This window comes from Vicia villosa, linkage group LG3, assembly GCF_029867415.1.
Source record: "Vicia villosa cultivar HV-30 ecotype Madison, WI linkage group LG3, Vvil1.0, whole genome shotgun sequence".
Classification (NCBI taxonomy): domain Eukaryota; kingdom Viridiplantae; phylum Streptophyta; class Magnoliopsida; order Fabales; family Fabaceae; genus Vicia; species Vicia villosa.
The window spans coordinates 108,146,087-108,173,558 of NC_081182.1; the positions used below are offsets into that span (position 1 = coordinate 108,146,087).

The 27,472-nt window shown below is 34.2% G+C and overlaps 2 protein-coding genes across 3 annotated transcripts; both read right to left on the minus strand.

The window, feature by feature from the left end:
* Nucleotides 1-3,366: 3,366 nt before the first annotated feature.
* LOC131662282 (purine permease 21-like) lies at nucleotides 3,367-5,472 on the minus strand. Of its 2 annotated transcripts, none has more exons than XM_058932023.1 (2): nucleotides 5,318-5,463; nucleotides 3,367-5,169 (listed from the first exon to the last, which is right to left on the minus strand). In XM_058932023.1, exons 1-2 carry the CDS (start codon nucleotides 5,355-5,357, stop codon nucleotides 4,019-4,021), a joined length of 1,191 nt encoding a protein of 396 aa, XP_058788006.1. In that variant the 5' UTR covers nucleotides 5,358-5,463; the 3' UTR covers nucleotides 3,367-4,018. The 2 variants fall into 2 exon arrangements, with proteins under 2 accessions (XP_058788006.1, XP_058788005.1); XM_058932022.1 differs by having other exon boundaries at nucleotides 3,370-5,172; nucleotides 5,318-5,472.
* A 788-nt stretch (nucleotides 5,473-6,260) lies between these two features.
* LOC131662283 (protein MAIN-LIKE 1-like) lies at nucleotides 6,261-21,659 on the minus strand. Its single transcript, XM_058932024.1, has 4 exons — nucleotides 18,952-21,659; nucleotides 18,151-18,866; nucleotides 17,971-18,061; nucleotides 6,261-17,884 (listed from the first exon to the last, which is right to left on the minus strand). Exons 1-4 carry the CDS (start codon nucleotides 19,009-19,011, stop codon nucleotides 17,690-17,692), a joined length of 1,062 nt encoding a protein of 353 aa, XP_058788007.1. The 5' UTR covers nucleotides 19,012-21,659; the 3' UTR covers nucleotides 6,261-17,689.
* Between the last annotated feature and the right edge of the window lie 5,813 nt (nucleotides 21,660-27,472).

Consider the following 27,472-nt stretch of genomic DNA (forward strand, 5'->3'; position numbering starts at 1 on the left):
TATGAATTGCACAAGAAAAGATGTGGTTACGATCCTTTTGACAAGGTTTTGTTGCCTATTCAACTTGTTTGTTTGCAAATTGAATTGGATTTGAATCGAAGATTTAAAGGATGTGATTCAAGTTTAAATGGGAAGTTTCATTTACATGAATTTCTTGGAAGACAAGTTATTGGAGTTCATAGTTGTCGTCGAGATTTCTAATTCCAATTAAAAAAAAATGGCAAGAGTTCAACTTTATTCATCATTCTAATGTTCTTTTCAAGATCAAATTCATGTGAATTAACTCGAAGCCGAATCAAGAAATGCAAAGCGAGGTTTGAAATTCTCAAGACTTAAAGTTGAAGAAAGCATTTGTATGAATTATTTTGAGTCGAAAAAGTGTTCATGTATTCAAGGGTATTCAAAATATACATCAAGATGCAAGTTCTAAGTTTCAAATTTGAGTTCATTATTTCAAAATTCAAAAGTCAAATTCCATACAAAATTACATCCATTCACAATTTAATTACATCCATTTCAAATATCCCTAATCTATCCACAACTTGATTCAAAAAATAATCCAAATGCTTGTTACAAAGAATTGCCCAAAAGCGTGTCTTGTTGCCTAGCTAATGCCTTGTCTTCATCCAAACTTGTTGCTGTCCCGAGTACAAAAAAAGCAGTCCAAAATGCTGCTGCCCAGCCTACAAAACAGTCCAAAAATGCTGTTGCCTAACCTGCAGCAATGGTCCAAAACCTGCACATAGGATTCCAAAGCATTGCACCATAATAGCTATGCAAGCCCTGCATCCAAAAAGCAACAAACAAATTACCAAAATTGTTCAAAATTCACCAATTCTTTCCCTCCCAAATTCTGATATCAAACTCTCTATATAGGGAGGCTGCATACACAACAGAAAGGGTGGAGAAAAAAAAAAGAGAGGGTCACGAAAAAAATCAGTAAGGAAACTCGGTCAAAATTGAAACCAACTCAAACTTCCTCCAAACTTTGTTCTAAAACTTCACCTTAAAAACCTGCAAAAGCCATGAACCATATGGGATCATAACCAAACTCGACCTCCAATTCCTTCATCAAACATCTATAACAACCTATTCATCCACGCCATCCTCACACATCTGCGAAACTATCAACAACAACAACAACATTGACGCAACTTTCACAAAACATCATCAAACTCAAATCAACAAACCTGCGAGACTGATGTGAAACAGAATCGACATCAGATACTCAAGTTTGCAAAATCACCAAACAACATTCAACACAACAACGTTCAAACGTCTCCATGCATATTCACTTTCAACAAAATGAGAGAAGGAATAAAAGAGGAGAAGTAAGGTGAAGCGAATAGAGCAGACGAAATAGATAAAACTTTGGGTGGAACTCTTCCCTCGGTAACTTCCGAGCGGTATTCCCATCTCTTCTCCCTAATAGACTCATTTATTGTTAACGATTTTTGTTCGTGTTGGTGTGATTCATTATTTCTGCGTTGTTATGTGCTTGAATTCGACTCTATTGCTTTTCTGTATTGTACAGTTTCTGCTATATCCGTTTTGTTTGATTGTGGTGAGAAGAGAACCGTGATTTGCGATAGAGAGAGTTGAGTTGAGTAAATACAGAGAGATCGAAACAGAGAGAACCAAGAGCGAGAGAGATTTGTAGGAGAATTTTGAGTTTTGTTTTTTTTGGGAAGCAGAAGCATGTTCAGATTGAGATGGAACGAGTAAGAGAGAGGGGAAGAGGCGTTACCTCTCTTCTCTTGATTTAGGTTTTTTTCTTTCTAACCATGTTGTTAGTAAAAGGCGGATCCGGGTTTGACCCGACCCGGTCCACCACAAAGGTTTTTATTTATTTATTTATAATTTATTTGGGCCTTACACCCTTAGTCTAGGTTTCACACCCCCATTTATTCCTTTAAAGAATCCAATTCTGTTTTTATTTTCATTTGATTGGTCTCCATTGCAATTTTTATTTTAATATTTGTTTTAGTTTCTAATATAACAAAAATAAAAAAATATGTTTAGATTTAAATGTTATTCAAAAAATACAAAAAATATGTTTATATATTTAGATTCTATTTTATTATAAAAAATACTAAAAATGTTAGATTAATCTTTAAATTTAAAATCAATAAACCTTGGTCCAACGCCAAGTGGTTACAAAATAAATTCTCGATTCAACGTCGAGTTTCTTTTTTACAAAAATTCTTTAAACGGTACCGAAAGATTGAGTGACAAGAAGTGTACACCTCTTGAATACCCCGATTCTTTTGGATTAACACTTTTTTTAAAAAACCTCCCGTTAATTAAATCAAAGTGATCGAGTGACAAGAAGTGCACACCTCTTGAATACCTTTGATCCTTTGAATCAAACTTTCAAAATTATTTCTTAATCCAATCGAAGTGATTAAGTGACAAGGGGTGCACACCTCTTGAATACCTTTGATCCTTTGAATCAAATGCTAAAAATCTTTCTTAATTAAATCAAAGTGATCAAGTGACAAGAAGTGCACACCTCTTGAATACCTTTGATCCTTTGAATCAAACTTAAAAAAAACTCTTTCTTAATTAAATCGAAGTGATCGAGTGACAAGAAGTGCACACCTCTTGAATACCTTTGATCCTTTGAATCAAACTTAAAAAATTCTTTCTTAATTAAATCGATGTGATCGAGTGACAAGAAGTGCACACCTCTTGAATACCTTTGATCCTTCATAAAACCAATCTACAAACTCGTAGTTTTTTTCCCGAACTACGGTCGCTCTGACTTTCCCATTGCACTAGGGAGTACGTAGGCACAAGACGCGATGTCTCGGCGAGCAAAATAATAAAAAATAAAATCCTTTTTCTTTTCTCTTTTATTGATTAATAAACTAAAGAGTGCAAACATTACGCAAACGCTCGTTCATAAAACTAACTAAATGGGTCCCATCGAGTACGATGGAGGTGAGGGGTGCTAATACCTTCCCCTTGCTTAACCGACTCCCGAACCCTAATTTGGCTGCGATGACCGTCTTATCCATTTGTTTTTATTCATGGGTTTTATTCGATATTTTCCCTTTCCTTTTTGGAACAAATAAAGATCGGTGGCGACTCTGTTCTTTTTCGAGTGTGTAGATACCTCGAGCATTTTTTAGCACTACACATATAGCATAGTGATTATGTTATTTTGAATTGGTAGATGAGTATAGTATGTGATATATTCATTGAAATTGTTTGAATTGTATTTATTCTTCCGCGTGCGATATGCATTATATATGAAAGCATGAAGTGTCAAATTGTGTTACAATATGATTAGCGCATGTTTTATATGTTTGTTCTAGGTTTTCATTACAGTAAAAATAACATGTGACACTCGTTATATTATATGCATATGAATACTTTGTGAATAATTGTCATAATTTAGAGTTAGAAAATGGGTGTTACATTTGTCAACGACCTTCACCACTAGCCTCACCAGACAGGGCGTTATGATGTTAAAGGTATTGACATATTATTGCAAATCAAATCCTTCCTACATCTTCTGAATTTATAGTCAATGTTTCTGGAAAAAATTTGTTCATCAGTACCTTGGACACATACTTATAATTCTCCAAGATATTATACACGCCAATATTCAATAATCAATACACATCAAAGAATCAATCTTGCGGTCATCTCCTATAACTCTGACCAATCAGTCTCCACCATGTCTTCCTGTTTCGCTCTCTTTTACACGTTGTGCTCATGTAGTGACACATATACCCATGGATCTACATCTATAATAGTCATCGCTAAAAGTGTCTACTGGTTTATGTCGTAGGGCATAAAAACACATCAAATTTAAGAGTTCTAAATTTTTTGAAATACCATTTTACTCATAACTTTTTCAAATATTATTTCACTAAGATATATTAATTAATCATATATGGTTCACAACAACATAAAAAAGAACCAATGATATAAACCAACTCAATTTTTATAATTTACATATTGAATTAGTTCTTCTTGGCCTGATCATTGGATTAACACGTGTCCGTCATCACCGTCTTATATCCTCCACTTCCAAAGGAGACATCACTTTTGTAACATGACGAGTGTCACTCTTCTCTGCCTTGGCGTTGCTCTCATCCAAATATTGTTGATACATATAAGATATAAAGCCCCAAACAGCTAGTACCATAGATATGGCCTTAATCCCATGCATTTTGTCTTCAAAGAAAAACACAGCTAATATAGGAACAATAGGCAATCCCACAACACTTATAGCATTAGAAAATAGAGAAGAGAACTCGAAAATAAGTCCAACACAACCAATATTAAAGACTTGCCAACCTATGGCAGTGAAACTCAAACTCAACACATAACAAGCTTTCCCCAACTCATACTCTTCCATTTCTTTATTTATACCATTCCACTCTCCACTTGCAAATAGTCCTACTAGAGGGACACAAACAGCTACCAATGACTGATATATTATCATATCCATAACAGCTTTGAAACTCTCACTCTTCACAACCTTCTTGAAAGCTAGTTGTGTAAGGGAAAGGACCAATCCATACCCTGCAGCTGCACCTAAAGTGCATATGAATCCAATCACATACATTTTCTTTGAAACATTTGTGGAATTCGACGACTCGTTTTGAAACACAAGGAGGGAGGAAGAAATTGTTAGAAGGACTAAGGAGTTTATTATGTAAGGTGTGAGCTTGAGTGAATTCAGGAAATAAGCAAATAAAGCATTGAAACCTAATTGGGATGAGCAAATAAGTGTAAAAGTAGAGACAGGTAGGTATAACAGCCCAAATGAAAATAAGTAACAAATTAATCCAATTATCAGACCAATTGAGACATACACAAAAGCTAGCATGAAAATAGATGGTGGATTTGGAATTGGATTAACGATGTTATTATTTTTATTTAAGGCGAGTTTTTTGGTTGATGTGATGAAAAAGTAATAAGGTAATAAAATTGGGAAACCAGCAAGTTGAACAAGTGTTCCCATCCATTTACTCTTTCCTCCTTTTTCATAATACAATCTTCCAAGAAGTGTTGCAGCTGACTGCCCTACCAACACAAGTGCAGCATAAATGGCTATCTTGAAGTAATATCTTCTTTTTTTACTTATCATAATATTTTTTTGATCTTCAAAGCAATTTTCTTTCAATGATAATGTTTCTTTGGCTTCATTAGCTTCTACAAAAATTCATACATATTATCATGTGAACATAGTAACAAAATAATATAGTAAAAGAAAAATAGGAAATAGTTAACTGTTTATATTTTCCTGTCATAAACATAAAATTTTGATAAAATAATTAAATTAGATTATGTGACATACCTATTTGGTGAAGTTGCAGTTCTTGTGCTTCTTCTCCCATATGTAGAAGTGAAATAGATAAAATAGTTTGGAAAGAGAGTTGAGACAAGGGAAGTATAGTGTAGGTTTGTGGTATTGTATTTAAGAAGAAAAATGAAACTGAAACACAAACATTAAAATGGTCCACACGAGTCTCATTCGTGACAGAACATACTAATTTGTTTTTATTTGTGATTTTTCTCTCAGTTGGCCTCTAAGATATTCCATTATTTGAATATGTTAAGTCTTTTTATGAAAAATATTAAACATGTGTCAACATAGTATTCTATTGAAATGTATGTATTTAATTCTAATGATCTTTTTATGAAAAATATTAAACATGTGTCAACATAGTATTCTATTGAAATGTATGTATTTAATTCTAATGAAATTTTTTATATATTTTATTTAATTCAAATTTTTTAATTGATCATATATATATATATATATATATATATATATATATATATATATATATATATATATATATATATATATATATATATATATATATATATATATAAACGAGAGATATTATTATTCCAAGAATATGATGTAACACATACTTCAAATCTAAACCATTGATTCTTCTTAATCTAATGATTATTTCTAAATTTGAAATAAGTGTTAATAATTTATTTTTATAGTAAGAATATTCCTTCTCATATATATATATATATATAAACGAGAGATATTATTATTCCAAGAATATGATGTTAACACATACTTCAAATCTAAACCATTGATTCTTCTTAATCTAACGATTAAATCTAAATTTAAAATAAGTGTTAATAATTTATTTTTATAGTAAGAATATTCCTTCTCATATATATATATATATATATATATATATATATATATATATATATATATATATATATATATATATATATATATATTATGACTTTTTTTTTTGTTCTTTTAAGAGTGAAATTGTTAAGGGCTAATTATTATGCTGGTCCAGTTTGGTGAATCTCTATTCAATTATTAATATATAGCACATGGGAAAGTGTACTAGAAAAATTAAAGAGGTAAATGACATGCGTCAAATAATTGAGTTTGTTTAACTCTTTAAGGCGTTCGCGATTGATTAAGTGATGCCCTACCAGTAGCAATCTAGTGAAAATCTAAAATATACTGATAAGAAGAATCCAAACATATACGTCGGCTTTTGGGGAGTGGATCCAATTTGGTCCGGGTATTGATCATTTTGGTTTTGACTCTCTTCGTTAATGAATTGTGTTTTAGAATTAGTATGAATATATTTGATTTATACCATTATAATTATTAATATGTCGATATTAACATGTATATTTATCAATTGAAAATATCCTACCACATTTCTTGGATTTCTCTTGTATTATGTGAGTTAATGCAAAGTCTATTAAACACAATAATAGAAAAATATTTTCACAATTAATTTCATATTTGTGTTAATATTTATTATTTTGATAAATTAATCAATAACTTCATATTCCTGTTGATAATTAATATTTTGATTATTAACTTCATGTTTCCGTTAATATTCAATATTTTGATCAATAAACTTTATTTTTCCGTTAATATTCAATACTTCAATGATACCGTTCTAATTGGAGAGGCTTCTTGGAATAATTTGTGGACCTTTAAAGCTATTCTTAGAGGGTTTGAGCTTGCGTCGGGCCTCAAAGTTAACTTATTTAAGAGTAGGCTTTTTGGGGTTAATCTTGAACCGGAGTTTATTCAAGCGGCGTCATCCTTTCTTTGTTGCGACATTGGCTCCTCGGCCTCTGTTTTTCTTGGTATACCGGTAGGGGTGAATCCGAGGAGGTGTGCGGTTTGGAGACCTATTGTTTCTAAGCTTAAAAGAAAACTTGGAGGGTGGCATCACAAACACCTTTCTATTGGAGGGAGAGTGGTTTTGTTGAATTCTATTTTGTCTAGCATTCCGATTTTTTTGTTCTCGTTTTATAAGGCTCCGATTTCTATTATCAAAGATATTATCTCCATTCAATGTTCCTTCCTTTGGGGGAGTTGTGAGGATAAGAAGAAGATTAGTTGGGATAAGGTGTGCCAACCGAAGTTAAAAGGGGGGCTTGGGGTGAAACATTGTGGGAGATTTAATATGGCTTTATTGAGCAAGTGGAAGTGGCGGATCTTGAAGGATGAAAACTCTTTATGGACTAACTTTCTTTCTTGTAGGTATGGAGACATTAAAAGATCAATGCTTAGAGAACCTTCCTTTAATTCTAGGAGTAAGGTTTCTCTATGGTGGAGGGATCTTTGTACCATAGGAGCGCTTCCTTCCAACAATTCATCAAATTGGTTCAAAGACTCAATTTCTTACAAACTTGGAGCGGGTAATTTTTTTGAATTTTGGCTTGATCCTTGGCTGGGAAATACTCCTTTTAGCATTCTTTTTCCGGATATATTTTGTTTGGTGGATGATATTCATTGCAAAGTGGCGGAGCTAGGCGATTGGAATGGTGCTTTGTGGATGTGGAAGCCGTTTTTTCCGGGTTTTTCTCTTCACGGGGCAGCCGCGGCCCAACGGGATTATTTATTATCTATTATTCTTCCGGTGTCTCCTCTTGGTGAAGAAGTGGATGGATTTGTGTGGTGGCGGGATGTTTCCGGTTTTTCGGTTAGTAATGCTTATAATTCGTTAGTGTTGTTTTTACCTTCGGTACCCGTTGGGAATTCCTCTTCTTCTTCATCTTCTTTGTTGTTGGCTTTTTCCCGCTTATGGAAAACGAAAGTGCCTAGTAAGATTCATCTTTTTGGGTGGAGATTAATTTGGAATAGACTTCCCACGAAGTTGGAATTGGTAAAGCGAGGTGTTCTCGATATCAATGGCATGGTATTTTGTCCGTTGTGTTTGGAAGTTGAGGAAGATTTAGAGCATCTCTTTTTATTGTGTAGGATAACTTCTCTTTGGTGGAACCGTTTGTGTTTGTGGCTTCGGTTGCCTATTGTTGGTACGAGCACTTCGACTGTTGAACATTTACTTTGGTTGGAGGGCGCTTGTAAAACGGTTTTTTCGTTGGATTTAGGTTGGTTCTTTGGGTTGATTTTTAGTTTAAAAATTTAATTATAATATATAAATAATTTTTAAATTTATATTAAAATAAATTTAAAAAAATTATAAGAATTCCAACGAATACAAAATTGGCAAAATTAATTAAATTTATCTTTTTAAAAAGATGGTTTTAATTGCCATGTTTATTTACGGTAGTTATGTCACTAAGGTAAAAAAATAAGCAATGGGAGGTTTTAATTGCCATGTTTATTTACTATAGTTATGCCACTAAGGTAAAATAATATTCAACTAAAAAAAACTGCAGAGTCTCAAACTGAAGACTCCACGCTCACATAGCATTGGTGAATCCGCTGGGCCAAGCAACATGTCGTATATAATTTTCACTAAAATATATATAATTTAATATTTTAGCATTATTATTTTTTACCTACAACCCCATTTTGTTGAGGCCCTGGGCTGTGGGCCTACTTGCCCTGGCCCAGAGCCGGCCCTACACATATATGTCTAGAATAATATGCATAAAGTATTAATAATGGTACATAGAGACAACAATACATAACATCGCAGCGGAAAATGGAAGTACTTCATCAGTACAAGATACAAAAGCCGAATGTATCATGGCCAAAATAATACATCATTCTAGTACAATATCCAAAGTAGAAGTACTAAGAAGGCACGAAGATAGAATAAAAGATAAACATCCAACTAAGAGTCGTTAAAGGACTAATCCATCTTGTCCTTACCACAATCTTTTCTCGAACTACCTGAAAAAGATAGAATTGGAATGGGATGAGATTACTAAATCTCAGTGAGTCCGCCATTCCTATAGGTCCGCTAGAATCTAAAAGGTACATGCTTAACAAAACCAAATCCACCGTTGATTCGGAGTTATCCTCACATCTGGTACAAGTACGGAGCAAGCACAAGAATTGTCCACCATAGGAGTCATCATATCACAAGTACACAAATAGTACCACTGTCATACCCCAAAATTTGCCCATCATATTTACTCATATTTCAGTCCATCTGACTTTCAAATGCTCGAAGATACACAAGAAGGAAGCATGCAGTCTCTCCCCTAAACAACAACCCACAACTAGGGTTTTGTTTCTCTCCAAGTAAAATCAACTTCTAATATTTCAGGTGGACTTCATGGTCTCTCATATGCCTCATAGTATACTCATGCCAAGTTTCAAACTATGATTCATAAGATTGCTCAGTCAACAGTTCAAATGGTCAACAGTCGACCAGTTTGACCTGAAAGTCATCTATGGTCAAATTGTGAGGGCAATGGTGTAGTTTTCATGATGTCAAAACATTGTGAATTAACTACAATTAGAATGGAATCATAGAAATCAAAGGGATTCAACAAAGACAAGCACTTTTGGCTACAAGACACTAATAGGTCGACTCACAAATACTATAGGTCGACCTACTACAAGCATTTTATGAAGGATTTCATGTAAAGTCTGAATGCATCGACGCATTGCCTCCTCAGGTCGACGCATGGTATTTTGGAGAAATACCGGGTATGCGCACGCCGACCCTTCAAGTCGACGCATCAAATCTTGGTGACTCAAGGATTTAGTGTACGAACAAAATGCGTCGACGCATTGATGGCTCAGGTCGACGCATGGCATTTTGAGGAATTCACGGGTATGCGCACGCCGACCCTTCAGGTCGACGCAAATGTCACACTTAGTTTATTTTCAGGTGCAAAATTCTTAATAGGTCGACCTATGCAGGGCAGCAGGTCGACCTATCGCTTCTTATAATAGTTTTTGATGTGTTCTAATTAGCCTATGCAAAGAGTGTAGTATAAATATCCAATTGATCATTCTCAAGCATTTTAACAAGAAACGTGAAAGATATACTCAAGCTTCTTCTCATCTTCAACCTTTTGTTTATTGATCGAAAATCACACATAATCATCGTTTTCGATCGGAGTAAGGAACGTGTGTTGATAAGGTTCGACGGTAGACATTTGTCTTGTTCGAGATTCGACAATAGACATTTGTCTTGTTCGAGTGAAGATTGTTGAGGGTGTTTCTTGTATAAAACCTTAGGGTTTTTCCTTCTTCATCAAAGATTTGGTACGAAGGTTTTTGACGATCGATTCGCTTTGGTAATCAATTCAGCCGTGCATAAGGGATTGAGGGATTGAAGATCCGCTCAACAACTTTGCTACAACCGGAGGATTGAAAAAGGAACGATCGGGGTCTTGATCGGTGAAGATCATTGACATTGACTTGATTCAATTTGAATCAAGGGGAGGATCGAATTGTTCTCAATTTTACTGCATGTGTGTAGTTGGTGATTGGTAAATTCTATCCTTGTTAAACATTTTGCAATCAAATAAAACTTTCCTAATTTCATTTGAAATTAGGGGCAGACGTACTCCTACGAGGACGATAGAGGAACTGCCTTAACAAATCTCGTGTTCCTTATCGTTCTTACTTCTATCTTGTTTCTATTCGTTTTTTTATATTTCCATTGTTGAACAAAAATTAAGGTTTGGTAAATATCGATCACCAAGTGTTCGATAAAATTCCTCAATCAAATTATTTCAAATTTTAGTGTTAAACGTTCATTGTGAGTAATATACTATCAAGTGTGTAATTGACGTAATTGATAAATTCGTTAAAACATAATTCATTATTCGCCGTTTTTCATCTATTCGGTTTAGTGCACGTATCTGGTCCCCGATGACGCGATCGCTCGGAAACAATTAAGTGATTCAGGGAAGTCACGTTTCAAAAGCTAAAAATTTTCTTAAGTCGAAAAAAGGTGGTCTATTTACCCCCTTATAGACCATTCCTATTGTCTAACACAAATCACAGTCAAAACCCCTGATTTTTGGTCAACATCAATGTGTTGAAGTTACATTCATCATTTGATCAAGGATTGATCATGATTCATCAAGGAAAGCTCAGAAATTAACAAATGTCCAAGTTACTAATTTAGGGTTTTGAACTAAAAGTCAACCCAACTTTGACTGATCATATCTCTCTCATACTTTATCAAACATTCCTCAACCAAAGCCCATTCTCAAGGAAATTAAATTCTCTACAACTTTGATGTTGGGATCAAGGTCAAGAAATGCTTCCGCATAAGAGATATGAGCCAATACAATACACTTCCTTCTAGAAGATCGCAAAAAACTGTTTTTTTGTCAGGAGCCATATTATCAAGATAAAATATCCAAATGAAAAATATGTTCCAAAGTGGATTATAGAAGACATCTTGGGATTTCCAAAAAGTCTTAGAACATGGTCATATGATAAAAATTGAAAGAGATACGAGGCTCAGTAGTTGGTCAACTTTCAAGAAAAATATAAAACCCTAATTGCATATTTTTGTGTTTTTGGACAAATGGGCCTAAAACATGGGTCCCAAACATGTCCATAGGATTTATGAACATCCTTAAACTAATTACTTTATTTTTATAATATTTATTTTGTTTATTTGAATTTTAATTCATTTAAATGCAAATAAATCATTATAAAATATGGAAAATTAGTTTTAATGAAAGATTTGATTTTTAGTCAATTCTAAGCAATCAAGAGGGCCAAATTTGATGCAAATTTTGTGACAAGAGGGTTGGAAAATATTGGATTAAAATTGATATAAAAATAAAAATTTTCAATCAAATTTCAATCAAATTTCTCACCATAAAAACACATGATTTTATGTGATTCTCTCAAATATTTTGACCTAATTCCATTCCTCTATATAAGGAGAACACTCACCAATCTTAAGGGGACGAAAATTAGAGGATTTTGGCAACCAAGGAATAGGGTTTCAAAGAAGAAATTTTTTACAAAACTAGGGCACGATCATTCTTTGTTTCCAGTCAGTTTTAAAGCTTCTCACTCGTCCCATTCTGCTCCTGAGGTAAGTAAAGGTACGTTCAAATCATTAGACATGCTTGTGCACGCTCAGAATTCATACCATGCATTCTTCATATTCATGTGTGTTCTTTATTTTATATCTCAATGTTTAACGTGTTTAAATGTGAGCTAACCATATGTGCAAGTTCCTGGTGATGGTTAGATCAAGATTGAACCCTCGCAGCGAAGCTTGGGAGCTTGGATCATGAAGTGCCATTGTTAGGGCAAGAGATTCCATCCCTTCGAATCTCTTCATGCATGGGCTTTTAGATCAAACCCAAGACGCTATCATGCTCGAAACATCCTCATTTAATGATCTGGGCAATGTTTGGAAGCATACAGTGTCGTTCATGGACAGTTTGGGATCACTAGCAAGAAGAAGGTGTACCTGCGGAAAAATCCGCAGGTAATTCCATGGGAAAAATCGCAAGGAATTCCGCAGGAGACAAGGAAGGTGACGATGAACAGTCCTCGGGCCATAAACCATACGCGTGGCAATTTGTTGCTGGTCGGTCAACACTTCAAACTTCCTCTCCACGCGTGGCAGTTTTTCGTTGGCTGGTCAAATGATTATTTTCCTCTTTCCACCTCTGATTGGCTGGCTCATGGCGCGTGGGCCCCTGGTTTGACTCATTCAAAAATTCTCCAATGGAATTTGCTTAACATATTTATTGTTTGTTGTTTGTTTCTATGCCAGTGAATAAATCCAGCTCAGGTGGTCAGACTTAGGAACATGTGACTCTAAGGGGGGAGGGTTCGATTCCAGCTTTTCACGTTTCCCTTTAATTTTTTTTTAATTGATGACATTACTTACAGATCCTGCGCTACGGCCCCATCCATGACCACAGTGTATCCTCACATCGCAACCCTCAGATGCTCTCAAGACTCAATCCAACTCGTCCAACAAGAAGTCTCACCATGGACACTCACAGACATGGCACACCAGATCCAACGCCTTTAACCTGGTTTTTCTTCTGATTCTTTTATTTTTTTCCTTTAAAAAATTATTATTGCTTTTCTTTTTCCTTTTTTATATAACTAATCCATTAACCTAGCAATTAGCTTTAAACTTAGGATCAAATTTCTTCCATTAATCTTTTCAATAATAATATCATAATTAATTAGTAAGCTTAATTTAGGGTAATTAGATAATTTAATTTAATTTAGGATTTTTAATTAATTGGTTTTTTAGGTTAGTTTGATTAATTGTTAGGAAAATTTATTTAGGATTAATTTAATTTAATCGAATTAGAATTTTAGGCTAATTTAATTTTTAGGTTTTCAAACCATGATTTTATTTTTGGCTAACTATTTTTCACCATGACTATTAATCACTGTTTTTCCTTTTCCTAACCCTTTTAATTTTTGATCTGTTACCTTATGATTTGTAAGGTTTTATTTTCGCGCTCAATTCTTCCTCTATTTTGTATTTGCCCCAAATCCTTGTAATGGCTTATTATATTCCTTCTATATTTTGCCTCTATTTTCCCTGCAGGTGTTTATTGTAATAGTTTAGATTTATATTTCCGCTATTATTTTTTTCTGCCCACATGTGTTTATTGTAATAGCGTAGGACTTTTATTTTTCTACCTTTAACTTCTGTATTTTTAAACTGCGTGGTTAGTAATATTAGGGAGTGCAAGCCTTGAACTGAATTAGCATCACTAATTATAATATAAAGTAACTGAATTGAACCACCTGATTGTGCCACACACACACACACCTTTAGGGTAATCCCTCTTGTTGCCTTGTTGCCTTATTACTGTTGTTTGTTGCCTTTATTTGTGAAAAATAGTCAAGTCCCTCGATTCCGAGGATACCTAAAGCAAATGCTGCCTTAATTCATTGAAATCATCATAAGATTTTGTCCCTCGATGTTGCCTCGGTAAAACATGATGATTGTCCCAATTGCTAAGGTATCATCGCATGATGCCTAAAAAGATTAATGATTATTATATCCTTCCCTTAGACTACCTACCCTCTTTATGGTAGGGACAGTCTTGTGGCGAACGATAATTTCGATGACCCTTTTCAAATCCAATGAAAGGACTACCTGCCCTCTTTATAGTATGGATAGCCTTTTCACATTAAAGTCTAAAAGAACAAAAAATCTAACTTAAGGGTAATTGCTTTTGAATTGCTTGCTCTTTTTCAAATTTAAATTCCAAATTCAAAATATTTTTTTCCACTTATTTTCAAATTTATTCAAAACAAGGCTACGCTTATTTACAAGCTAAAGTTCTTAACGAATCTTTTTCTATTCACACATTACATTTCAAACATTTTTGAAAACAAAGTGAGCTAAGCAATTAAGAGCCCATGGATAACCATGGATACAAAGGGTGCTTTAAACTTTCCCTTTGTATAATTTACTCCCCGAACTCAAAATCTTTTAAAAGGTCTTTTTCTGTTCTTTTAGCCTTTCTTATTGGATAAAATAAAAGTCGGTGGCGACTCTTGCTCACCACAACATTTGTTTGCTTAAATATAAAAATTCAATTCACCGAGTTACAACCACAAACACATATGCAAACCCATATCCATGTACGGGGAATCCAGAAGTAGTAACAACCGGTCTACCTAGGCTGCACCACACACCCTCGGTGAGTCACCAAGTGTCTATCGTCAAAAAGGCTCGCACAAGACCATCGCTAGATGAAGCGGATGAGTCCTTCATGGAATTTCATCTGTGACGAGTTATAGCGAAGAAACTGCCTATGTGGCGTCACAACCCCGTTAACATCCATACGCAATATGGTTTCCGCAAGTGCGAAGACGCCTAATTGACTGCACAAGCCCATCTAGGTAGGAGCCTAGTGATGTAGCCTACATGGCACCACTAGAGGTGAGTTATCCAGGTGATATCTCCTAAGTGCATCACTACTCCACCATACAAATCACGCCAAGTGTGTTTTGCAAGTGAGACACGCCGTAAAGACTCTCACAAGCACACTGCAATAGTAGCTAAGGTGTGTTCGTCATACAAAGAACACCGATGTGTTCTGCAAGTGAGACGTGCCATATAGACTCTCATGAACACATCACAATGGTAACTTTGGAAACTAGTCCATCAACAATGGCGCCTTATCACCTAGTAGTTTTCCTACTTCGATTCTAGCATACCACACGCATAACAATCATCGGAACACACAATGCAACAATCCCGAATGTTTAACCGAAACAACGGGCATTAGCAATTAATCATGATTTATCACATAAAATTGTATTTCATTCATATGCATAAATAAGTATTCACGAATAATTGAATTACCATTTCTCAATATTATGCATAATACGCATACATAGGTAATTGAAATAAATTAAGAGAATACATGCCATAAATAGAGTACATGCGACCTATAGGTATGCACTAGTAGTCGGGGAGGAGTCTGGTTCCGATTATGAAACCAAAACTGCACTTAAGGGGAGAAACAAAATTTCTGCATCAAACAACATCCGCTAAGCGACCATTGTCCTCTTAGTGGGCTCACGATAAAATTTAATTTCCAAGCTACAGCCGCTAATCGACCTTAGTACGCTTAGCGGACTCACGAGTTCTGAAAATTCATCAACAGCATCCGCTAAGCAACCGTAGTCCGCTTAGCGAACCATCACTGTTGCAGAAAAATGCAGAACGCATCAGTTCTGCCATGGGGTATCCTAACCTCTTCTTCTCACCTGTATGCACGAATTAGGAACATATCTAACCAATAATTAACATAAACAACTAGTAGTTAACACTTAAAGCATGTTAGCAACAAATATTCATGCATTATCTCTCACTATCCCTAAACCCCAATTATGCCCAACATACAAAGCCCCAATTTTCTATCTAAGGACTCACGTAAATGAAGAGGATGAAACAAAAACGAGATTGAGGACGAAAATATGAGCTAGAGCTTGATCTTGAGCCTTTGTTATATGACTATTAGCCATAACGATTATTAAAACAAATATACACAATAAAGAAAACGAGCCCATCTTACTTATTAAAATGAATTTCTCAATGTTTGCTGAAAATTGTTCTAGCTATAGTGAGGCTTTTATAGAGACATTTTCACACATAAAGAAAACGAGCCCATCTTTCTTTTTTTTATTTACTTTTTTTTTAATTTTTTTTATAGTTAAGTTATGTTAATATATATATTTTTAATATTCCAATTTTTTTATTAGTTAAGTTATATATATATATATATATATATATATATATATATATATATATATATAAATTTTCAAAAAATTTTTTAGTCTTAAAAATGTAGTGCACAAAACGTAAATTGTCATTTGATAATCGAAAACGAAACATCGGTTACAGTAGATTAAAGAAACAAAACATCGATTACAAATGATTAGAGAAACGATACATCGACACAATTGATTAAAGAAAACACAACAAAATGCCCAATGGCGTCCATCACCAAGATAGCCATCTGTTCCGCACCCTGATCTTGTTATCACACGTTTACCGCGATCGTTGATCCCTCCGCGAAGATTGGCACCACCCCTTTCCCTTGCTCTACCCCTAACCCTGCCCCTTTGTGCTTCTTGCTGGGTCTGTGTCACTGGGCCTGGAAGTGGGATGTCTCGTGGGTCGCTGTCTATGAATTCGTCTACGCCCCCATAATTTTCCGGAAAACGGCTATTGTAAAGTCGGTTACCCATCCCCTCAAACGTGTTAAGTCGTGGTGGTGGAGTGGGTTGGGAAAAGACTTCAGGTTCGTAGCATCCAGCAGCACTAGAACTACCTTGATTAAATCCGAATTGGTTCGACGGTGTTGCACAACCGGAGGGGGTGCCACGGTGAGAGGATTCACCATGAGGACCATCGTCGGGACTTAGATGTAGGCTTGACGAACCGGGCGTAAAGTTTTGGCCGAAAGACCTTGTGGACCCTGCAAACGCTGCAAATCCAAATGGTTGTGATTAAGTCTGATATTGGCCCGCGGAATGATGGTGGTCTTCAGATTCTTGTAAAGGTTGAGACTGTGATTGGAACATATTTGGTTGTCGGTAGTTGCGGGCGGAACGGGATGGAGTACTGAAAAGATTTTGTTGTTGCTGCTGCAGTTGTTGTTGTTGTAGTTGTTGTTGCTGTAGTTGTTGGCGTTGTTGTAGGCGTTGTTGTTGTCGTTGTTGTTGCCGTAGTAGTAGTAGTAGTAGTAGTAGTAGTAGTAGTAGTTGTTGTTGTTATTGTTGTTGTTCCTCTTCAGGTTGTTGTGGGGGTAAGATGTAGTTGTGAGCACGGGGATCAATTAAATAGAACGGAGCTGCAATAAACAAGTTAGGGGATGTAACTGTACGATACCAACTCATGTACTCGGCGGACGGTTTCATCTCATGGTCACTAACGGGGAAGTTGAGGACATATTGGCGACGGTCCTTCCACATCTGGCGGTGATCGGGTGCAAAATCCTTCTAGTTTTGGTGTGTCCATTGATGGTTAACTCATCTGAGGTGCCACACTCCCAAGTCAACTAGAGGGTCGGGTATACGTTGACGCATTCTGAACTGTAGCATGACCCGGTCACTATGATGCATTTCGATGATGTTGTACCGGTTCAGGCAACACTTTGTGGTCCAAATTTCTGCATCCTGAGCTTTAGGCTCATACTCGCATTCGAGACACGGTCGACATATGAACTGCATGCATAAGAGTTATACATTATTTCGGGAAAAATATTTATAAAAAATACTCTAATACAAAAGAAAAATATTAGAGATAATACTTGATGGGGTCCTAGGTGATCAATCAGTGTGCGGTACATTGTGATATTTGACCGCGGATTTAGTGTGAAGTCCATTTTTTTCACGCAAAATCTACAACGTAAATATAATGATTTAGTTAGAGTGTTGTAGATCATAATCCACTAATTGTGTATGAAAACTATGGTATACTAAAAACTTACCTCAGTGCATACGGAAAGGTCCAACTTTCATTGTTAACCGGGGCCAGTATGGGCATCCTCCACCACCCCCACACCTGCACCAACAGAGCGCATCCATAGAATGTGCAAGAATCAGCTTTTGAGTTCTTGCACAGGGATTGGTACACCGTAGCCAGCACTGCAAACCCCCAGCTATATAGACCAACTCTAGTAAAATCCATTAATAAACGAAGATACATAAAATTAACAGTGTTACCAGTGCTATCTGGGAACAAAACGTTTCCAATTAGCAAGAGTAGGTAGCACCTAGTTTTCTGAAGTATGGTCTCTTGGGGAGACGCATCATCCAACCAAAACTGATCATAATAAAGCCTTAACCTCTTAAGGTTAATACCTTGTCCCCTAGCACCAACTTGTCCCTCTATCAAGCCTATGCCAATTGCCTGAAAGCATAAGGAATTTGCCTGCATTACACAGCCATTAATTGCCTTACCGTCAACTAGAAGGCCTAGTAACATATGAACATCCTCCAGGGTGATGGTGCACTCCCCTGTTGGAAGATGGAAGGTGTGTGTCTCTGGCCTCCAGCGTTCTAGCAATGCAAGAACAAATTTGTGGTCAATAGAAGACTCAGCGATGGTGCTAATCGGTCTGAAACCAGCAACGTCAAAGTAGGGTCTTATGCGGTCGTCCGGAGAGATGGTCGAGTGACTACGAGTCCGGAAACGTTGAGCGTTCTGAAAATAATTATGTATGCAAAAAAAATTCAGTTATTTAATCACAGACAGTTGCATGATATTAACGTAATACTAAAATACTTACAAAGGTAGCGATGTTCTCGGGGGTTCCTCGGTGTGTATCACCCATTGTTAAGAGAGACATGGTTGAAGTATGAAAATTTGGAAGTTGTAGGCAAAAGGATTATTGTGAGAGTAGATGAGTGAAAGTGATGAGAAGTCTACAGAGTCCTAAGTGGTTTATATACTCTTGAGGCAAAAACGGTAACAAGTTGCATGCTGGACATGTCAACACTTCCATAGTTGCTAGGTGCTGCTTGTGCAGAAATTGTTGGCATGCATGCAGCCTAACTTTCAGTGACAAGACATGGTGACATGCATGCAGATCAGAACTAGGTGTCAGCTAGGGTTGCATGCATGCTGTAATACGGTGAACTGACTTTTATAATCAAAATGTCACGGTTAAGCATGAGTCGCCACCGACTTTTATTTTATTCAAACAAGTTACAAAGGCTAAAAGAAACAGAAAAAACCTTTTTAAAAGAAAACGGGTTCGAGGGGTAATTATGCAAAGGGAAGGTGTAAGGCACCCTTTGCATCCATGGTTTTCCATGGGCTCTTAATTGCTTTGCTCGCTTTTGTTTTTTAGAAATGTAGATGAAAAAGATATGGACTTTAGCTCGTAAATGAGCGTAGCCCTTTTGAAGGATTATGAGAAAGAATATAAAAGTTTAGAGCAAGTTAAAGCAATTAGGGGCAATTACCTTAAACTTAGATGATAGGTTTCTTTTAGCCTTTCAGGATGAAAGGATCTATCCTTGCCATAAGAGGGCAGGAAGCCTTTCGTTTGGAGGTAAACGGGTCATCGTATTATCGTTCGCCATAAGATTGACCCATGCCATAGAGAGGCAGGTAGTCTAAGGGAAGGATCAGAATAGCCTTTTTTGTAGGCAGCCAGAGGATACCTCAGCCTTTTCGAAGGCAACTTTCGAGGGTCGAGATCATGTGTATCGAAGGCAACATCATTAGGGACCATGATCTTTAGTCGAGGCAACATGGCTGAGGTAACAGGCAAAAGAGAGGTTTACCCAAAAGTGTGCGTGTGTGCACCAATCACGTGATTATGTTCAGTTATGTTATCTTATAAGATTACGTGATGCTAATTCAGTTAATAAGTTGCACTCCCTAAAAACATTATGTAATTAAAAAAAGGAAAATTAAAAAGCACTTAGCTCTATCAGGTGTGGTCGACTCTTGAAGGTCCACCATGGGACTGCAGGCTCTGAAACGTTGGATTAATCCGCGCAGACATAAGCTATGAATGTATGCAAAACAGTCCAACGCTCACGATGATGACAGTACCTCGCAAAAACCAAAAAATGGGGGTACGAAAAATAGATGAAGAAATGCTAGAAAGATTAACAAAATATATAAAAAAATAATTATAATAATAATAATTAAACTTTAAACAAAATTAAAAGATAAACTACATCATTTGTGTTTTTGGTGCTTTAGCATAATGATTATATATAATATCTAATTGAAAAAAAAGAAATACATGAAACTGAACGTGCATGTTTTTAGTATTTTTTAGTTTTTATAAAGAATTAAATTATCTAAGTTAATTTAATAACTAAACCTAATAATATAAATTAATTAAAAACCAACTAACTAAGGACTAAATTTATCAATAAAACATATGATGATGAAAATAAAAACAAAGACAACAACCTAATGGGCAAAACACGCGCTCCCATCTACTGTACGTGATAAGCTGAAAAATAAAATATATTTGACCCTTGCAATCAAACGATAGCCCCACTTAGATATTGACATGCGGCATGAATTACTTTAACAAAATAAAAGAGAAACCACAACACCTTTATATCAGTAAGCAAAAGGAAACCCATTCGTATTCTCTTCTCTCTTTCACCAAAATAACCATAAATATTTGTGAACCAAAATCAACAATCATGAACGGGTATTGTACCGTGATGGATTTAGATGCGCGGTTTGAAGCGAAGAGGATGATGGTCGCCGATGGAGCTGCGGGTGGATCTTCACGACATTGTTTGCGTGAGTGACGGCAGTGGTGTGCGTCGAAGGTGTTGGAAGGCTGAAGACCGCCGCATAGCTATTTCGGCCGTGAGTTGGTGTTGCTCCGACGAGATTTCTGCGATGGTTGGCGAAAATTTTTTCCAAAGGCTAGCTGGCTTGATTTCCACGGTGGCTGTGTCGCGCGGCGTGGGTTTTACGGTTCAGATCTCCTTTCCCTGTGACAGAACAACACTTGGAATACAAATTGTTAGTGTTAGAAACATATACAATTTTGTACTGTAGAGTTTTTATTGTTGAATCGGTGGATGCACAGTGTTGTTCATCACATCTTCTTTTCCCTGCTATTGTCCTCTACTGTACGTGTGTATTGGTCTACGACGGTCTATGTGGAGATCTTCACGGATGAGCGGTCACGTGCGTGTCGGTTGAGAGCTTGTGTGGCGATGTCGGATCTCCGATTCCTCTTCTTCCTTTTATTATTATTTTTTTTACCTGTTGGATTTGATTTCAATGGAGGTTGTTGTTGTTTTGTTTGCTTCAAGATATTTGTTATGGTTGAAACGTGTATGTAGATTCTATGAGAGGTGATTGAGTCCTTATGAAGGTGATGGTAATGAAGGTTATGCAAGGTTTGAGGTTGATGATGAAGAGGTATCGATTGTGTGGTTGAATCCTTTTTTTTTGGATTTGAGAAATAGGTTAGAAGTGTATTAGTGGTGTTAAGTTGGTACGTGAGTGGGAATAGGATTAGTGGTTAGTCGTCAGTGTATTTATACAGACATATTAGGTCTACTAATAAGGAAAAAAATAAAATCTCAATCATGATTGATCAATATTTCTTAAAATTCCTTTACTTGTTACCCAAGTTGTAAAAAAATTAAGAATAGAACCAATAAAATTGAAACTTTCTTCTTTTGATTTTTGAGATATAAAATGCATAAAATTGTGGTTTAAATGAAAAATATTTTTAAAAAAAATAATAAATAAATAATAAAAAAACGAAAATTAAATTTAAATACTTAAAGAAACTCCCTTTTTATGATTTTTGAATATTAGTAGAAATAAAATTAAAACTAAAGTTTAAATAAAATGGGAAAAAGTTAGAAGTAAAATTAAAAAACTAATAAAAAAGAAACATGTTAGAAGTGGGATTCGAGCCCGAGACCTCTGCCTCTTGTACCTTTTAACCTCAAATCCTTACCAATTGTGCTATGTCACTTTATTCGAAATAAAAAGACAATACAAATATATGAGGGCAAATTTTGGGGTATGACACATGCAGTATTAGGAGGAATCGTTTCAGGAATCTTATCAGGAATCGTTTCAGGAATTGTTGCAGACGCATGCTAGGTTGCAGGAACTCGTTTCGGACGCATGCGAAAGACTGAAATCATTAAGACGTTAACAGGTGGGGACCATGTGGGGCCAGGAGGGGTCCACATATCATATATATGCACCAAATGAGTTGGTTTTTTTTTTTGAAAATCCTTCTAATGCGCCAAACCATTTGGCGCCTTCTTGTTAAAGAAATGCACTAATGCGCCATTTCATTTGGCGCATTAGTAGGAGCACTTTTTTTTTTAAATTAGGGTTTACATTTTTTTCTTGTAGATGAAACCCTAGATGAAACCCTAATTGTGATACAGACCTAAGGCAAGGCGTCCGTCCCTCTATAAATTAGGGTTTCTTGTGTGCATTAGTACACACACGAAAAAATGAGATCTCAAATAAGGCCAGATAGCACGCACCGGACTTCTGAGCCTCCACCACCTGTGAGGCGTTTCGACTATCAACCGGACTATCGTCGAAGGAACGGATACATTATTTTCTCTGCCGTCAAACCTCCCATACATGTAATGTTTTGGAATATCCATTCCATGGACCAGCTTAAGAGAACCATCCTTAGGTTTTTGGACGGGGAGTACAGTCCAGGCGAACAAATCAGATCTATCAAGAGACTTAGAACAAGGGGTGGTATTTTTCTTGAAAGACAACGTTAGTGGGAGACTATGGAAGACGACATCCAATGCACTCGAATGATGGAGGACAGAGAAAACATTGTTTTAACCGTTGTAATATCCTAGATGTCGTAGTTTCTTTATCATTTCAGTAACTTCTATACCGTTCAATTAAATGCTCTTAGCATATTTCAATGAAATGATTTTTTATCGTTACAAAGTTTCCAATTAGTATTTAAGTTATTAATAATTAACAAAATTCTTTCCCTCCGTATTTCACCCGCTATAAATAGAGGTGTGTGTGTGGAGTTGAAGTACTAACTCTTTTTTCATTCTTACTGCAAACACTAAAAAATGAACTCAGTTTGGGCTGTGGTCTTTTTTTAGGAAGGTAGTCACATGCGGGTTTGCCGTTCGCCCCATTGGAATTTCCAGAGAATTGTTAGAGCCATCAACACTGGTTTTCATCAACTAGATGGTCCAACCAGGAAAGTTAAACAGATAGATTATCGTTGTCCATACATTACGTTGACGGATAATAACCCAGAAGGCATGTACATGTATTATTGGGATCGTGTGAAAGACGATGTGGACGTGGATCTAATATTTTAGACACACAGTGGAGAAGTTAACCGAGGCGTTGAAAATCCACTCGTTCTTGCAATGATACTTGAGTAGTTTAGATTAAGTGTTGTTTTATTTGTTGCAATGAGTGAGCGTGTACTACCAGTTGTTCTGTGTTATTTTCGTTTTTGCAATGTAATATCGTGATCTACCGGTTGTTTTGTGTTGCCAACGCCGGATTATTGAATAAAAATAAATGTGGTTGTTGTGTTAGTTGTGGTTGTCTGAACATCAATTACTCTAACAGATATATACATTAATTAAAATACATATACATTTTATAATTGAATATATATATATATATATATATATATATATATATATATATATATATATATATATATACTAGCGTGATACCCGTGCGTCCGCACGGGTATCCGTTGTGGCCGTGTTATTTTGTTCAATATATATTATTCTAGAGGTAAATGTCATAAAACCAGATGTGTGAAATATAGAAATTTCTTTTTAATAGGTTGGGGCAAAGTTTGAGATATTTTGATCAATAAAAATTATTTTCACGTTAATATTCAATATTTCGATCAGTAACTTAATGTTCCCGTAAATATTTAATATGTTTATCAGTAATTCATGTTCTCGTTAATATTTAATATTTTATTCAATAACTTCATGTTCTTGTTAATATTCAATATTTTGATCAGTATCTTCATGTTCCCGCTAATATTCATTATTTTGATCAGTAACTTCGTATTCCCGTTAATATTACAAACTTGTTCCCGTTAATATTCAATATTTTTATCAATAACTTTATGTTCCCGTTAATATTCTTTATTTTTATCAATAACTCTGTGTTCTCTTAATATTCATTATTTTGATCAATTATTTTGTGTTCCCGTTAATATTCTAAATTTGTTCCCGTTAATATTGAAAAAAATTATTAGTAACTTCATGTTCCGTTTATATTAAAAAAAAAATCACTAACTTCGTGTTCTCGTTAATATTCAATATTTTGTCAATAACTTCGTATTCCCGTTAATATTTATTATTTTGATCAGTAACTTTGTGTTCCCGTTAATATTCAAATTTTGGATCAGTAACTTAATGTTTTCAATTATATTAAAAATTTTGATAAGTAACTTTATCTTCCGTTAATATTCAGTATTTTAATCAATAACTCCGTGCTCCCTTTAATATTCAATATTTTAAATATTAACGGGATATACGTGCATTCACACGGGGACCAGTGTGGTACGCTCATTTGTTACAATATTCAATATTTCGATCAGTAACTTCATGTTCCCGTTAATGTTCAATATTTCGATCAGTACTTCATGTTCCCGTTAATATTCAATATTTTGATCAGTAATTCATGTTCTCGTTAATATTCAATATTTTATTGAGTAACTTCATGTTCCCGTTAATATTCAATATTTTGATTAGTAACTTCATGTTCTTGCTTATTTTGTTCAATATTATATATTTTTTTTATAAAAAAAGAAATTGATGTAATTATTATTATGATACATTTCGTTCAGCAAAGATACATAATAAAATTAAAAATAAAATTAAAAATAAAATCGATAAAGAATAGAATAATGAAGTGTTATTTTATTAATATGCAATAAAAATTGGGAAGATCAATAAAGAATACACAATGTCGATTGTCCAATGCAATAAACTTAGTCACATTTACTTTCAACGTATTCCAAATTTGTTCCTGTTAATATTCAATATGTTTATCAGTAACGTCATGTTCCCGTTAATATTCATTATTTTGATCAGTAACTCCGTGTTCCCGTTAATATTGAAAAAATGTATCAGTAAGTTAATGTTTATGTTGATATTCAAAATAATTATCAGTAACTCCGTGTTCTCGTTAATATTCAATATTTTGTCAATAACCCCGTATTCGCGTTAATATTTATTATTTTGATTAGTAATTTCGTGTTCCCGTTAATGTTCAAAATTTGTTCCGGTTAACATTCAAAATTTGGTTCAGTAACTTAATGTTTCCGATAATATTCAAAAATTTGATCAGTAACTTCGTGCTCCCGTTAATATTCAATATTTTAATCAATAACTCCGTGCTTCAGTTAATATTCAATATTTTGAATATTAACGGGATACATGTGCATTCACACTGGGACCAGTGTGGTACGCTCATTTGTTTTAATATTAAATATTTTGATCAATAAATATTATTTTTCCGTTAATATTTAATATTCAATCGAATCAATCGAACAATTTTGAATTAAATGTGTTAATAATATCAGTACCATATACGCGTACCATATAAGTACCCGTGTGTAAATATAAATAAGATCCTGATCGGCGTTTCTATAAAATTTGTGATATACACCATTGTTATAAATAGGTCAAGGGTGGAAATATAAATAATTTTGATGTTAATTAAATTATTTAGGTGAAAAAAAAGTTGATATGAATAATATAATATGAGAATACTTTAAATTAGAAAATATTTTAAAAAAAAATAAAGTTCAATTTTGAAAATAATACAAACCTTTAATAGGTTGAGAAATAAGTTTTTATTGATTTATAAATAATTAAAACAATATTTTGACTCCACAATATCCCTCTTTCCCTCCCTTCCAACCTGCCTAATTTTTTAAGAGATTATAAAGATTGCTTTTAATAGAAATCAATTCTCTATTAAAATCAGTTCTCCAAGAATATAAATTACTTTTATATGTTATGTATTGACTATTTAATTAACCCTCCATAAAAGAAAATAAAGGAGCATTAAATTGATATGTATTAAAAAAATAGAACGCATTTCATGTAGATATTGATGTCTTTCTATATTCTTTTTCTATATTGATATGTTTATATGTTGTCTTAAATTGATTTACTCACATTCTCATAAACTAAATACAACTCTTACTCTCTTATATTGATATGTTTATATTGTATATGTTAACATTAAAAACAATTGTAAACTCTAACCCGTATTAAATTTATGTGTAGCAAATTCCTAGATTTTAAAATCGTCGCATTAAAATTTTTAACATCATATGTATATAGTTTAAATAATATAATATAAATAAATATTAAAAAATATAAATTAAAAATTAGAGTAATATTGATGATAATTAATTTAAATGATTGTAACTAATTTTTTTATAACTAATATGGTTATCTTTTATTTTATAACTAATATAGTTATTTTTAAAATAATTAGAGTATATATAAATAAGCATTACATAGAAGTTGAAATGTTAGCTGAATAACAAAACATGTGCCTATAAGTTTTTTTTTTATATAAATAATATCTGGATCACTATTTTTATAAAAACAATTGTTCCCGTTTATAAAAATAACATTGTCTATATTGTATTTTTTTATATAAATTCATTTTTATAGAATATTTTATAATTTATTTTTAATTGAATGTAACATTTAATATTTTTAAAATAGAAAAGTGAAATATACAGTGATATTAGAAAATATAAAAAAATAAAAAATTTATTATCATTTAAAAAAAAATAAAAAGAATAAAAAAGGAAACAAATCAAATGCATATTATATTACTGTTTGGTCGATTTTGCTGTCTAATAACACTATTACATCAACAAAATGTTAAATACAGACAAATTAATAGACCTATATGGATAATTATATTCAAAATAAATAATTTCTTAGTATAAAAATAAATCTTATAAATATTAAATAATATGTATAATAAATTAAACTTTATAATTAGTTGTTCATCAAAATATAACATATAATAGCAAGTTATTTGCAATCTTATCTCCCTCCAAAAAAAATCATGTTGGGTCTCCCCTTCATTGGTCCGTCCAAGATTTCACTATATCTTTGCTCTATCGGATTTCCCTACTATGACAATTTTAATACTTTTCTCGTATTTAGATAATTAGTACATATTTATTAAATCATTATTTCAATGACATAGAATTCAATAGTAACATGTTTTTTCATATTTAGATAAATAATAAACATCACATTCTATTTTTCTCTTACTTTGATCAT

Coding starts and splice junctions, on each gene's coding strand:
- LOC131662282 (XM_058932022.1), bottom strand. CDS start 5,357: ATGGGAGAAGAAGCACAAGAACTGCAACTTCACCAAATAG. Junction 5,173..5,317: donor ACTGCAACTTCACCAAATAG/GTATGTCACATA, acceptor GAATTTTTGTAG/AAGCTAATGAAGCCAAAGAA.
- LOC131662283 (XM_058932024.1), bottom strand. CDS start 19,011: ATGTCTCTCTTAACAATGGGTGATACACACCGAGGAACCCCCGAGAAC. Junction 18,867..18,951: donor CCGAGAACATCGCTACCTTT/GTAAGTATTTTA, acceptor AATTATTTTCAG/AACGCTCAACGTTTCCGGAC. Junction 17,885..17,970: donor ATCACCTAGGACCCCATCAA/GTATTATCTCTA, acceptor TTATGCATGCAG/TTCATATGTCGACCGTGTCT.